Source organism: Thermobia domestica, chromosome 5, assembly GCF_964235325.1.
Source record: "Thermobia domestica chromosome 5, izTheDome1.hap1.1, whole genome shotgun sequence".
Taxonomy (NCBI): Eukaryota; Metazoa; Arthropoda; class Insecta; order Zygentoma; family Lepismatidae; genus Thermobia; species Thermobia domestica.
The window spans coordinates 177,304,861-177,321,043 of record NC_137458.1 but is presented as its reverse complement, the minus strand read 5'-3'; the positions used below and the strand labels follow the sequence as shown (position 1 = coordinate 177,321,043).

At 35.5% G+C, this 16,183-nt stretch overlaps 1 protein-coding gene across 2 annotated transcripts in view; it reads left to right on the top strand.

Moving 5' to 3' along the window:
* LOC145686300 (venom allergen 5-like) overlaps positions 1-16,183 on the top strand; it is a 227,803-nt gene that overhangs the window by 144,800 nt on the left and 66,820 nt on the right. For both annotated transcript variants that reach the window (XM_081759444.1, XM_081759445.1), the window contains exon 5: positions 2,071-2,212. In XM_081759444.1, the coding sequence (XP_081615570.1) occupies positions 2,071-2,212 (142 nt within the window). The remainder of the gene's footprint in view (positions 1-2,070; positions 2,213-16,183) is intronic.

Here is a 16,183-nt window from a genome sequence, read left to right as displayed (position 1 = left end):
ATAAGAGAATGTAAATGCGCTACATTTTTATATTGCTCTCACGTTTAACGATTATATTCTTCAGACTATTGCAGAAATTGCGATATAAAATGTAATAATAATAAAAGAGTGGGCTGCTCAAAACGAGACAGAACTGAAATCTTAGCCTAACTCTTATGCAAACGAAACCTAACGCATTAAGTTTCCTCTATTAATCTGAAAATATTATCACACCTTATGATAACAAAATGCAAACGAAACCTAACGCATTAAGTTTCCTCTACTAACTTGAAAATATTATCATACCTTATGATAACAAAACTTATCTCCTAGCTATATGATTATCATGCGTTTCTTTTAAATAAGAGCTCCAGGTTCCATTCTGCGTGAGAGTTCATGTTGCTGCGATTCCATATTAAGGACCTACTCCCATATTAATGTCATTCTGGAATGACACTAAACTTAAACCTGGTTTTGTTTCGCGAAAGTATAATATTATAGTTAACTTTCTCACTTGAATACAAATATAGTTATTTGTTATAATTTAGTATCTTTATTAATATATACATTATTAGTTGTACATTATAAAAATAGTGTTTACCTGATGATTTTAAATGAATCAAGTTTATTCATGCTAAATTAAGTATAAGAGCATAAGATATTTATGTTTGTAAAACACTATCATATCAACGTGGTCAATAGAAAGAATACCGACATGTAGAACATTAATATTTATTTACATAGATTTCAACTAAAATACTTGATTTCACCAATGCAATATCCTTAACAAAATAAGGCTGTGTAGAGAATGTGTAGTTTTCTGAAAATTATTTGGTAAAAAAATAAATAATCTCTTGATTATTAAGGTATGTCTGCTTAATAGTTATGTCCAGCTACCTCTCTTTAAAAATATTCTACTCATAATTGAAGAAACAATATTTTATGAATGCACCTGCAAGAAAATTGTAAAGGTTTATAGAATAAGTGTTCAGAACAAAAACTTCTACAGATTTTACTCCTTTAGCCTCACGGGCATAACTGTGGGACGTAAAACTCAAACTCAGATTTTAGTTCAGTAGTTTCCAAAGATTGGTATGCTGTTTCCGTTTGTGTTTTAAAGTTATTCTGTACATTCATGAACGGAAGTTACATTCTTTCATTAAAGAATTCTGTGATGTAAATTTCAAATAGAAAATCGAATTTAGAAACTAGTTCCATTTTCATAGATACAAACATATTACATGTAAAAAGCTGGAGAAGTTGTTTTTGTCAGCTAATTCCTCTTGATGAGAATGGGAACAAACTTTTGTTCAAAGACGTACATGCAGAGTTATTCTCAGTATATATAACCATTGTATATTTATTTGACCTAGATAGGTATACACCGGACGAGCTAGAACAATTACTATTATTCCGAGATTTTGGACTTGCTAAGGTAATGTCACTTCTCACTTTGCTAAGTTAGACCACTTCACAAATTTGAGTGCATTAGGAGAACTAAGAAATGGGATGCTTTAAGTCAAGATGAAACAAACGTGTAGCTTATTTATATGATTATAGTTTGATTTCGTCTAGTAAACACCGGTAAGTTGCAAGCTGAGAATCCAATTATGAAAGCTTTACTCGAAAATTTCAATTTAACCCACGGTATAACGCATTTAATATATTTAGGTGGACTTAATAAGCTTACTTAATTACGCGTATTACATAATATATGAAAGATTTATAAAATACACTTTTGTTCTTCATCTTGAGCACAGATAAATGTTTGATTATTTATCTTAATTCAAGTTTAATGCCAGTTAAGGGCGCTGAACGCTTTATGACAAAATTATTCGCACATTAACTATTCGATGGTACGCTTCAATTTAATTATTAGAAAGTTCTTAGTAACAGTTGTGCATATAAATAAATATTTACTAATCCGATGATTGTAATCATTGATCCGTATTTTGTATTTGTTTCTCTCTGGCATCTTGATCAATTTCTAATGATTTGCCACTAACTGTAAGACGTGTTTACTGATACAAATATGCAACCCATTGTTTTGCTATCATTTTTCTTTCTTTTCTACTTCATCTTTTTCCCTAGGAAATTCATCTGTAGGACAAAATTTAGGCTACAAGGGTCAAACTATGGCTTTGAGTGGTGAGGATGAAATAGTGGAAGACCTTATACAACAGTGGTATAACGAAGTATCTCTGTATACTTACTCCGAAAAATTTATCTTCCAGTAAGTAAAATTTTCCACCTTTGTTGTAGAAATACATCCACAACAAATATTAGGATGCCTTTAATTTCATTAATGTAAGGAACTATATAGAATGTTAGTATAGCATATTGATACTTGTAGCGATAGGAAGATAATTATTTACCTATAATGCTTACGCAGTGCAGTCATCAATCTCAATGAAGTTATCAGTTTCAATGGTTTCTTAAGTCGACACAAAATATGTCAAAAAATCTTATCTTTACCCTAACAAAAGAAATATGGAAATAATTAAGGGGAAAATTCTCCAATAGAATAGTCACTGTTATATTTTGCATAGTGCAGAGTGTGAACAATATTGAGTTAAAACTAATAGTCTTATTGCATCAACATACTATATTATAAAGTGAAATATATTACTAAATATCCCAGCACCAAAAATAAAGATTGTACTGATATTATTTTATTTGTTTATTTTTATAAGAGTTGAACTGTCCGACACTTAAGTGATTGACTGTTAAAGAATGCCACAAGTGAGCAAAAATATTTACTATTGCATTGTATATTTAGTTACCACTGGAAATGAAGATAAACCACATTAAATAATAGGTCGACGGAAATTTCTAATCGCAATAGAACACAAAATGTTCCAAAGAAACTGCTTTGGACTTATGTAAAAATCAGATATTTTTGTGAATGACTATTCGTATCTGATCTAACATATGCTCAGTACTAACATGGATAATAGTGCTTACGAAAAGGTCATGAAGGTACAGCGAAAACTTCTCAGACAAAGAAGTAATACATGTTACTAAAAGCTATTACAATTAATCATTTGTTTAGTGTGACTTCCTAAAATGAAATAATGATAGAATGAAAGTTTCACTTATTGAAAAAGGCTCTTGTCGTAATGGTAAGAAATTTCAGAGATAGGCCTTGGTATTTACTTTCAGTTTTTGTGTGGTTTAGTGGCTCATAATGTCTTATATTCATTTTCTGTGTTAACGTTCGAAGTGGTGTGTATCTGAGTTTTACAATATAATTAACAAATAGCTAAGATTTAAAGTGTAATGTGACAGAATGTTAAACTAAATCATTGATGTAACAGTTTATGCTTAAGCACTGAGATAAGTGTAATGATTATGTTGTAGAGCACCGGAGCTGCCCAAAGCTCTAAGCACTGCAGTTTCCCCTCTCAGTACCACGGCACCGAGATAGAATAGGGTCGCCATCCTGTGAGGACCATCAAGCACAGGCACTCGCGAGATTAAAAAAATGAGAAAATACTCAAAGCGAAACATGTGGAAAAGCGAACGAACAACGTCTGACCTAAGCGAAGCTGCACCACACCTAATCATACGAGTAGGCACGGGGAAGCCCTTATCTCACACACACTTAACTTAAATTGTTACTATTGGTAAAAAGGTCTCATGCAATTAAATATATTGATATGATCTAAGATATATCTAGGATTAAAAAATATCAAAGAATGGGAAGTATAGTAAATCTTTTATTGAATTAGGAACTTTGGCTTGTAAGTTATACTGAAAATCAAAAAATTGCACAAACACAGTAACAAACCACAGATTTAAATGTTTAAAAAAAGTATTCAGGAACTGCTATGGACAGGTTCCTACTCCTTTAACGTAGCTAAAACATCTTCACGAAAACAAGTAATAGCTTGTGTCATTAAGGTGTAATTTCACCCAACATTATAGCAGTGAGCTTAATAGCTGACTTCAGAGATAACTAAAGTTAATGCAAACATAGGTACTTATGACCAAAGCACGAAATTAAACCTTGTCACTTTACCTTTAACAGGATGACAAAAGAAATCGGTTCTAACTTTATAATGACTTGTGGTAATAATCGTTACATGGAAATAACAACAAAACAAATTATACAGCAATAAGAAACATTGAAATGAACACTTAAGTGAGCGCGCTTACTAAAAAAGAATTAATACAGAAACCATAGAATGAAAACTTGAGTGAGAATTTTCTTACCTGTATCAGGATAAAAGGCTACATTAAAACATAACAAAATGACATGTCAATAATAATTCCTTGTACCATTTATGTAAAAACCTTTCAAAACTTGAAGCTTCCATTTTCCAGGAAAAAACATGTTTGCGCTTGTTTGACAAAAGAAATGACATTTTACGTTAGCACGTGGAGTAGCATAATAGCTGCACTTTATGAAATCTAAACCACTCAGAAAAAGGGACTAGAACATGTAAATAAGACGAAACTGAATAGCATTCACTAAAGTACTAAGAACACATCACTTATACTTTATTAATAAGACATAAATAAGGAAGAGATAATTCACACTTGCACTGATAAAACCCATGTAGAAGAAGTGACTTTCCTTGAATACAAGATAAAGCAATGAATACACTCGGTAAACGCATACACAGCAACTGCAGACGAGCTTCAGCACTAAAGAGGTGCATTATCGCACCAGCATATAAAATGCAACTTAACTGATTAAGTGGATGATGCTATAAATGAACAAACGATGTTGGAAACTGCCTGTAGACATTACATTCTCTTCGCAATGCACACCGTGGAAACACTACTGCCGCACTAACATTACATTCCAGTATGGCACAAATAACTTAACACAAAGGTTAAGTGTAAGCTATAAAGAGCTGACTCTCCGTGGCTTCATTAAATTACGATTAATTTCACTATTCCATGATGCTATTCCTCGACACCTTAAACTGCTTAGTATAAAACGCTAAGCATAAACACAAAGAAGCTCACTTCTAAGGGCAAGCAAAATAAGTGCATATTCCAGCTTAGAAGCTAAGCTTAAACAACAACTGTGCTTGCCACGCCAGGCAAGTATGCTCAAAGTAAAACACTGCCATCATGGGATACAATTCCCGACAACAAGTGGACAACTAAATAACAGTCAAGGTCTGTAAAGACCAAGTGGAAACTAGTCATCATTAAAAGTAGACACATCTTCATCAAATAGCCACTAAATAAAAGTAGACATGAGGCTCAACCAATGAGCACTGATTGCAAAATCTTCGGGTAAACAGACGAAGTTAACTTCATTGTAACTTATGTATTAAATAACATCGACAGTATGACGCTCCTGTAGAGATGTGTCTGAACATCCATGTGAGGCGTAGCTGGACATCCATGTGAGGACGGGCTGAACACAGGCGAAGAAGCCGGTAGGCCTTAAGTCTAGACGCAAAAGCTTACATGCTTTAACATAGGAGAAGTTCGTACATTATCTAGTATCGAGTCCAGATAAAATCACAGTTGCACACAGGAGAAGCTAACTGCAAACATTGGAACTGCATTCATAAGCTGGACGCATAAAAATACTTACTATCCATTGCCATTTAGAGATTGGCGACAAAATATGTTGAATGAATAAACAGTTGAAGATATGAATTGATTTGATATTTTGCACACGATAAAAACACAGGATAGAACGTGATGCTGTCCGTTAAACACATTTCTAATTAAGTTATACTTCTTGAGAAATAGTCAATGCAGAACTAGAGTTAACAATATTAGAGATAAATTGACTGACTTCTTGGAATTGAACGAAACATCAACTGGGTAAGGGCTCCACGACGAAATTTAAGCAGACATTATTATGTTATTATAAACACTGAAGAAAAGGTCAAAAATAGCTTCCAAAACATAGTTAACAACACTTCCTGGACAGCAAGTAGCACTACTGTAGATAGGGCAGTTTATCATTGCCTAGATTCCAGATGAAATTGCAAATACTTTGAAAAAAGTTAAACACTACAACCGAGCACACATGTGCGAAGCTGGTAAGAATACTAGAGGTTAACTTACTTCATTTTAACACCATAAGTCACATTAAATTAACTATTACTAGAGCCCTTGAGATGCTGTTCATTCATATTGTAAATTGTGATGAACAGTTTTAGATGATCCAGTATAAGATTTTTCTTTTCAAGCTGAAATTGAGCTTCTTGATCACGGCACTGTGTGTGTCTTCCGTCTAGTGCATCACTTCCCTTTCGCGCCAGCGGAAGATGGAAACATCAGAGTTGCCAGATTTATAAAAAGAAAATTGATATACAAAATCTCAAAAAATGTTACAAATAAAAATTACTAGAATACAGCGGGGCATTACAATGTATCACTTTAAAACTTAAGTTATTAGGTGGCTAACTTCTTTCAGCAACTGTTCGAACAATACACTCTATTCTTACATTCTGCATTCATGTGAAAGACTGATCTTATAATGGTGCACACAAATACTTACTGACTTACGTGGTATTAAGCACCACGACACATGAATCAAACTTTCTATTAGTACAAAGAATTTCGTCACAATTATTACCGTACTTACAGTAGCACTGATGCTGCAATGTGCATCATTTAAGATGACACATTGGTGCATGTATTATTTTAGTGAACACAGTATATTGAGACTAATTTGTTTAAAATAATTTAATAGTTTATGGTTAGGGAATCATTAAGTGCATAATGAGTTGAGGCTACTTTCATTACTGCTGACTAAAACTTCTGGCTTCGGTGTCTACGAATGGCTGTTACAAACTTACGACATTAAAATAGTAGTACATCTGCGGAATTTATAATTCCTAGTAGATTTTAAGAACATTTGCTCAGTATTAGTAAAGCAACCATTGGCAGCACCGCTTCTGTTCAGTGTTACTGCTCTTCCCTGTGTCTTTTGTCCAACACACAAACTTAGAAGACGAAGAAATAGAAAGACAAGGAGTAAAGAATGTTTTAAGGCATAACAGTTGACATAAAAACGAACGTAGTGGTACACAATTTTTCAATCTGAATTCTCATGCTCAAAAATAGTCATGCACCCAAATCTGATTGCATGATGAGTGATGAATGGAATGCAGGTGAAGTCATATTGACGTATTTGTAAGTTATTTCATTATAATGAATGAAATGTGAATGATGTCATGCTGACGTAATATATGTCAACGTATAGTCATTTCGTGCAAGTAAACCGATCCACTAGACATTTTCCAACTTTAAAATATAAGAATACTTTTCGATATCTGGATAGTATTCTTAGTAATAACATGAAGTGCGAACGTGAAATAAAAGCAAGGATAGGAATGGCGAAAGAAGCCTTTAGGAGGAAGAAGTCTGTTTTGTGGGACCTTGAAGAAAGAGTTGAGAAAAAGACTCATAAAATGCTTCGTGTGGAGTGTTGTACTGTATGGGGTGGAAACGTGGACATTACGTAAAGGTGATGAAAATCGAATGGAAGCCTTCGAAATGTGGGTGTGGAGAAGAATGGAAAGAATTAGTTGGGTCGAGCGCAAAACGATTGAGAGAGTGTTAGAAATGGTGGGTGAGAAAAGAACGCTTTTAGATATTATTAGGAAGAGGAAGAGAAACTGGTTGGGACATTGCCTAAGAAGAGATTGTATCATGAGGGACGTCCTAGAGGGCATGGTGTCGGGAAAGAGAGGGAGGGGCGAAGGAGACTACAATTAATGGATGATATAAAAACGGAAAGATCATACGCGAAGACGAAGTTAGCGGAGGACCGTGGAGCATGGAAGCTTCTCAGCTGCGTCAAGGGACCTGCCAGTAAAGGCAGAATACCTATGATGATGATGATGATAATACCATTGCGTACTGAGTAGAAATGAAAGGCCCCTTTTAACTAATAGTTTGTGGAACACCTATGAAGAACCTGTATTTAAAGCTTACAAGCCTCTTTTGTTCTTTAATTTCCAATAGTGGATATCTTGCAGGTGAAAAACATTTTTATCATCTTCAACACACTACTAATTTAGAACCAAACTTAGTAGGTGTAACGTCACTACATGAGATTTTGTATCGTATTTTCTGTAGTAAAATATCAACCTCTTTAGCTGACTTCATCACTTCACGTGTGGTAAGGAACTTAACCCAGGTTGAAACTTTTGCTAGAACCAGCAAAAAATCTTGGTGGAACTTGCTGGTTTAGTGGAAGGGTTGGTTTTATCCCAGGAAAATACCGGACCAGCAACAGATGCTGATTATATCTGGTAAATAACCACAGTTTCTTGCTGGTTTCAATCATATGTTGCTGGTTAGCTGGAAAATTATCTCCATGAAAATACGCTGGCATCTCGAAACTTTTGCTGGATACTACAAACTATATGTTCAAAATCAATATTTACTAAACATATCAATTGGCTTCTACAGACATCCATTCTATACGTATACTCCTAGTATAAATATATGTGTGTTGTATATAAGTAAAAGGAAGTGGAATGATATATTTGAAAAATAACAGGTATAGGTATCAAAGTTATATAAGTAGTTTATGAATGGCTATTTTCTACTTTTATCGGTTTTGAAAAGAAATTTTTTTGCTGATTTTGAGTTTCAAGAGAAATTTTCTGAATATCGATGACTTTCCTGTTTCTCGATTTTCCAGAAAATTCTAAAAAGAATTCTTATTTATTCAGATATCCGAAAAATCTTTTTACGAAAATTTATCGTGTTCCAATTTGGTTTTTCTGATTTTCGAAAACATCCGAAGTTTATCTCCCTTTTTGGAAAAAAACTCTCCGAATTCCGATTATCTGAGAAACGATGTCCATCTGTACTGTTTTCGGAAACATAGTTTTCCAGTATCTGGAAAATTTTCTGTTTTCCGTAAAATTCTCCATCTTCCATTTTTCTGAAAATTTTTCCAAAATTTTCCGTTTTTCGCTTTTCCGTAGCTTACAAGAAACAGGATAGTTTGCTGGTTTGTTACATGTTTTGCTGGTAAGGTGGAAAATATGCTGGTATCCCTGTAATTTTGGTGGAAACTATAAATATGTGTATTGGAACCATATTTGATAAATAGATTGATTGATTGTAGCAAATATTCATCATATACACATACTGTGGAAAATATTGGTCTAGTATAATTTAAAAGGAAACAAAAGTACATTTTTGACAAATTAATTTTCATCAAAGCTATATTTCATGTTGAGAAAGCTTTTTCCATTGTTTTAATCTCTTTACATGGCACTATGAAACAAGTTGAAAACAGAATGCACATCTAACGCCAAAACACATATATAATTAGCTGTCGAACTGGTGCATGTATGGAATTGTTCGTATAAGGATTCAAGCAACACCAATGCCACCAAGATTACAAACCCTTCGCACTGAGTCGCAAACATTGAGTGACGTCATATTGACTAGGGAAACCGTATAGTTTGTTTGTGTGCGTGTGTGCTGTTGGTTACGGATCCAGCGAAATAGACTGACATAAAGTTTTTATTTAAATATTAAACTAATATCACTGTTGTTCTTATTTCAAAGTTATTGAAACAAATGTTGTGTATTTGTCGTAATGAAGAATTCTAGTGTTTGTTTTCCATTTATGGATAAGGAAGAAAAATGGACGTTTGTTTTTAAAAGACGAATTATGTTCCAAATAGTAACTGTAAGGTAAGAACTAATTTTTATTACTACTTGTCATTTTTAGATACATAAATCATGTCTCACAGGCTTAAAGGGTAGAGAAGAGAAATAGGTAGCCACAAAAGTGGTAATTCCAAGATTAAAATGAGTTACTGTAATTATAAGAGAACTGTAAACTTATTAGATGTCGTAGAATTTTTACATCATCTACGTAGAAATTAAATGTTACATGTAAGAATGAATATGAATTATTGTACGAAGGGTGTTGGTTTACTTTTGGCGCACCATATTTTGGAAGTTAAAATTCAATACTATGCATGATGGCATAAAGAACAAATTTCTGGAAGTGATAGCATTAAATAGAAAATAACACACCTGTATTTTATATTCACAAGTGTAGTGATACTAGAGTAAAATCATTACAAGTGCTTTACTACGGATAAATGAGTTCATATGGAATATTTTCCACCGGCGTTGTATTTCTACACAATACAGAAGGTTTATGTTTACAGGTGGACCACTACTAGTATGAAACCATGACAAGTGCTATTGTAACTCGTAACATTGCAAAGACCCACTTGCTTTTACTACCCTCGCTGACGCGTATACCCACCTTTGCTGACGCGTCTGCTCTCTTGGGAGGCACCTCCTCGAAGCGTGGACCACCCAGCTTCGTATTAACTTGACTTGGTTAGATGGCGTTCGTGCTTTTTAGTGGATACTTAGTTCATGTAGTTATGTGATTTTTTTGCACTTTAGCTTCTATGCATAGAGCCTATGTTTAGCACAAAGGGTCCAGCTCTTTTTTTAAAAATATTACAATTTTGGTAGTTTCTGTTCACACTAGGTTAGGTTAGTTTGTTATGTAATGTTAGTGTAGGTGTCCAGCATAATCTGGTCAGCTTAGGTTAGGTTAAGTTAGATTTAGTTACGTTATACTGCGTTTAAGTATTTGCATCGTCCATTTCTCTTGTACATTTTGTGTTTTTTATGCTTCTGGACATCTTCTGCTAAACATACTCTTATGCATGAATCCGAACGCCTTATTTATACAGAGCTCCTCCGTGGCTAAGAGGTTAGCGTACGCGCCTTTGGCGTGGGAGACCCGGGTTCGGTTCCCGGCGGGAGCTCATGTGGTTCGGATTCCACGTTAATCAGTAGGTCCACGTCTCATATAGCCTCGCTGCTGAAAGGGACGCTAAACTAAAATCAACTCAACAACTTATTTATACACAAATCGTAGAAGAATTGTAATTTTCCAACAGTTCCTTATGATGACCACTTTGAGTTTTAACTATGCCAACTAAGATATTTTAACGTCTCCCAGCGCAAATCATTTAGGAAACAATAAGAAGAAAATTAGTGACATAATTCTAATTTTTAACAATTATATCGAGTGGTTCCCCAAAAGTAAACCTGTATAGTACGAAGTGAGATTTTTATGTGACAAAGGAAGTCGCATGCAGCTCTACAATAGGTCGGCAAATTAAATAAAATATTATAATGTACTTTTGTTGCTTAAAATAATTTCCTAAGACATTCTGCATTCTTATTTTACTGGTGCATGACCGTTACTTTGCACTGATTTATAATGGGTTGGCTGCCGCGGATGGCAGCCCAGAAATACCAAGCTTACGAAGAAATGAACAGAATCAGACTAAATGTGATAATGAAAGTAACAAATTTTAGAGAGGTCATTACTGTAGGCTGCTTAATAACGGAGAAGACATAAGTTAAATTGTGGACTGTATATGTTTGTGGATTGATTAGGTATGAAGTGAGGTGGTAGTAGAGCATAATCTGACAGTGTTTCGAACGCACTGTGTTATTAACTAACTTGTAATATGTATTCTGGTGTATTAACATGGGGGTCAACTTGGAATAGAAGGAGCCCTGCGTAGCTTCTAACTCCCTTCCCTCGCTGATGATCGCTCAGCTAAGTTTCATAACGTAAGTAAATAACTTTTTTTATCAATAAAGTTGTGTGTGCAAAGTAGACTATATACCACGTGACATATAACGCACTGGTAGTGCAACTTCAGTGCAAATTTAACCTTATTCTACAGGAAGATATAATATTTAAGCGTCCGCATTGTTTTAGTCATTAATGAGTGGTGCGTAGTTTGCAACACTTCAATACTAATTTTCAAAGAATACTAATTTTGCGCAGTAATATTATATTGAAGTTTACGAATGCAGCAAAGAGCAAAAGAAGCATAAAAATAAAAAAAATAGAATTTTTGTGCTTATAATTGAATAGTGAAGGCCAGAAATGAAACGGGTACGTAAGACATGTGAAATTAACAACAGGTAAATTGTTATGCAACGTTGGAAACAGTTTCATGTAGGTTATATCCAGGTCCCATCTGGGGCAGTTTAGCCTTGATAATATGGATGTGATTGATTGCTGTACTATAAAATCGTATTTTCTATGTGCATATTTTCATTCATAAAATATTAATTTCTGTATGTACCAAATACAATTTCACTGACTTACGAAACGTTCGTTAACCCTCGAACCGTACACCTTAATTTCTGTTACATTAACCGTACACTGGGTTATTGGATGCCCCAAAAATAAAAACTCATTGTTTCAGGGAAAAATGTTAATTGATTTTGACAAACTGCTTGAACATATTCTTTACATCTCCACCTTCTGCAAAAACATACTTTTACACACTCCTTTATGGTTTACAAGTGTGTAATCTGTCAAATAAAATATATCTCATTCTCTTTTATCTTCTCTTGCTTTGTGGTGATATTCACATAAACCCTGGTCCATCTGGTCCAGACTCCACCAGTGGTTTTAATATTTATTACCAGAATGTTCGTAGTAAAAACAAATTACTCGAATGCTCAATCAACCTAGGCGAGATAATGGAACTGAGTTGCCTTGCAGTGACTGAATCGTGGCTCAATGAATCTGTGAACGACAGTGAACTCAATTTCTCAAATAATTTCTCCATCTTTCGTAAAGACCGCATAACTCGTGGAGGTGGAGTGATGATTTGTATAAATAATAAGTGGAAGAGCAAGAGAAGATTGGAACTTGAACGGAATTGTGAACTTATCTGGGTGTGTTTATTTCAAAGTGTAGCTCTGTGTTTATTGGGTGCTTCTATAGACCGCATAACAACACTCCTCAGTACATCTTAGAAGCTTGCCATGACTCACTGTTACAAGCATTATCACTTGGTGACGTCATCCTATTGGGTGATTTCAACCTCTCCATCACGTGGCAGGACAGTAAGCATGGCATCGGTAAAGACGGAAATGACAATTATTTCATGGACAATTTTATTCATGGACTTGGACTGGGTCAGCACAATATGCATAATACCTGCAAAAATAGCAATCTGGATTTTGTTCTCTCGTAGATTAGAGCCTCGTCGTATTGTTCCATGCAGAAATCTCTTTCCCTCGGACCACGATTCCTTGGATGTTTCATTCAATTTCTCCCCCTCCAGTACTACAAACCAGCCCCTTAAAAGTAGGTCACAACTTCTTTGGAAGAAAGCCCCTGGGGCGACATCTGTCGGGCTATTGAACTCTTTCCTTGGTGTTTGTTGGAGGCAGGATCTGTCGACGAGGCGGTGGACCTATTCACATCTGTTGTCCACTCAACTATAAAGGATTTTGTCCCTGTAAAAACATCAAAATCGAAGAAGTTTCCGGTCTGGTTCGACAATGAGCTGCGTGATCTTCTTAAAAACAAAAAGGTTGCCTGGAATCTATGGAAGTCACATCCGAGTGACCACACATACAAACAATTCGCTAAAATTAGAAGCTTTACGAAGAAGGTACAATGATGTAAGTACTTTGAATACATGGACTCAATTGGTGATTTTACTGTTAGCAACCCTAAACTATTTTGGACTGTAATTAAATCTCGATCGAAATCTCCCGGCATACCAGCAACAGCTCATGACGAGAATTTTGAAGCTAGTGATGGTGAGAGACCCGATCTTTTTAATAACTACTTCTGTAAAACATTTACCGCCTTTCCCCCTAAAACCCATCTTCCCCCTCTCCTCCTCATTTGTACTAACATCTTATCAGACCTCTCTACCACCCCGGGTGAGGTTTTGGTTCTCTTGCAGTCGCTTTCTCCACATAGATCTCTTGGGCCCGACAACATTGGCTCTCTCTATCTTAACAAAACTGCTTCAGCTATTTCAGTTCCTTTATCCATCCTATTCAATAGATGCTTCAGAGAAGGATATTATCCCACCAGCTGGAAATTAGCTCATGTGACCCCAATATATAAATCAGGACTTAAAGATCAAGTATCCTCCTATAGGCCAATCTCTCTTCTTTCTGTAATATCTATTATCTGCGAAAAGATAATCAAAGACAGGCTTCTCAAATTCACGTCGCCTTACATTCACACTTCTCAGCATGGTTTTCTACCGAAAAGCTCAAGTCTCACAAACTTAAGTACTCTTCTTTCCTGTGCAGTTCAATGTATAAATAACAATACTCAATTAGATGCCATTTATTTTGATCTCTCAAAGGCCTTTGATTCTGTCAGTCACATTCTTCTTCTCCACAAGCTTTCCAATAGGTTTAATGTACATAGTAAATTTCTCTCTTTAATCACCAGCTATCTAAAGGGACGTAAACAGAAAGTTCTTCTTTCAGGGGCGACTTCTAACCCCCAACCTGTGATCTCGGGGGTGCCTCAGGGAAGCGTACTAGGGCCCCTGCTATTTGTCCTGTATTTGTCCTGTATACTAGGGGTCCTCACCTATCAGTTAATCCTAGTGGCCTTTTGCTTTTTGCTGACGATTGCAAATTATATAGAGAAATATCATGTTTCCATGACACAATTGCCCTACAGGGAGACATAAATTATCTTGTAGACTGGTGTGAAATGTGGCATTTGAAACTTAATAGTAAGAAATGTGATGGTATTACAATTACTCTGAAAAAGTCTCCTGTTCCCTCCAAATACCATATTAACGATTCCCCTATAACACATTCTGCCAGTCATAATGATCTTGGTGTCATCTTTGATTCCAAACTCTCGTTCTCTGACCACATCTCCTCAATAGTTAAGAAGTCAATGCGTATGCTGGGGCTTCTTTACCGATTCACTGAACTACGTACTGTGGCATCATTAACAACATTCTATAAAACTCTTATAGCACCCAAGATCGAATACTGTTCTCCCATATGGGCCATGGCCGCACCTACACATCTCTCTAGACTTGAGTCTGTTCTCAATTTCTTTATTGCAATAGTACGTTTTCGTGTTCCCGCAGTTCGAATATTACCTAAGGAGGAAATTTTGCGATATCTTAATATCCAGACGCCAGAAGTACGCAGAAATAACTCTGATTTGAAGTTTCTTCATAAGATTGTAAATGGGAACCTAAGATCAGAAACCCTAATTCAACAACTATCCTTACATGTCCCTTCCCGCAAAACCCGGAATACCCACCTATTCCATCTTGCACGCCCTAGGTTGACAAGTATACAGAGGTCCCTTTTTCACCGAGTACCCAACTATCATAATAATCTAACCAGTGAGGTGGACATTTTTTCGAGCTACCCGGTGTTTGAAAGAGCAATAAAACGTGTGCTGGCTAAATAATATTACTTGTGCACTCTTTGTTAATACTATTGATGTTACTGTTGTTGTTTATTTTTAAATTGTTTTTCTTTTTCTTTTTTCCTGCTTGTTGATATTTCCCTGTGTAAAATGGCACAATTATGCTGTATCTGGGAATTTGTTTAATAAATAAATAAATAAATATACTTTTAGTAGCAGATTTTGGAGTCTCATAGTTTTTAGGGCCTTTTTTTACTTTTTTTCATTGCAATTGGCACAGACACATATGAGATAATAACAAAAACTTACTCTAACCGTACGCTGGGGCACTGAGTGCCCCAACAACACTCTATAAACAAAACGTATGTGTCATGATAACAGTAAACAAAGCAACTGACAGCCCGTCAAAGACTAGTAAAAGTCAAGGGAGATGGCAGTGCTGAGTGTTACGAACTCAAATCTACAGCAAAAAGAAAATTTGCAAGTAAACTGCTTACACTCAGCACATCGGATGATGGTTTTCGAAACAATGTTTCGTGGACAGATACTGCATCGTTTGCCTTCCGGTTGACGGGTTCGCCTAATCCTCTTTCTCAGATGCGATGCTTCTGCATTTTCATCATTTCCTTCTGGATCATTTGAACTAGGTCATAACTGGCTAGCACTAGGTACATATCCTTGAGACATCAGATGAAAACACGTCTTGTATAAGATCATCTTCCAAAAATTCTTATCATTTTAACTTTCAGACTTATTATCAAATGCCTCCGGTTTATCAGGCTGAGAAGAAGGTAGTAACTCATTTAAAATATCCTACTTAGTTACTATTTTATGCATTGTAAGTAAAATTCTGCAAACAGTACATAAAATCACGTATAATACTGTGCATCAATCCCTTGTCGGTCTGAGAGCTCAGATAATGCGCTAATAGATAACGTAATTGGGGATGCCAGAACCGACAAGTTGCGCTCAGGATTTTGTATACATTGTACTTGACAGAACGTAAGGTACGGGATCTGACCTGGGTTGCAT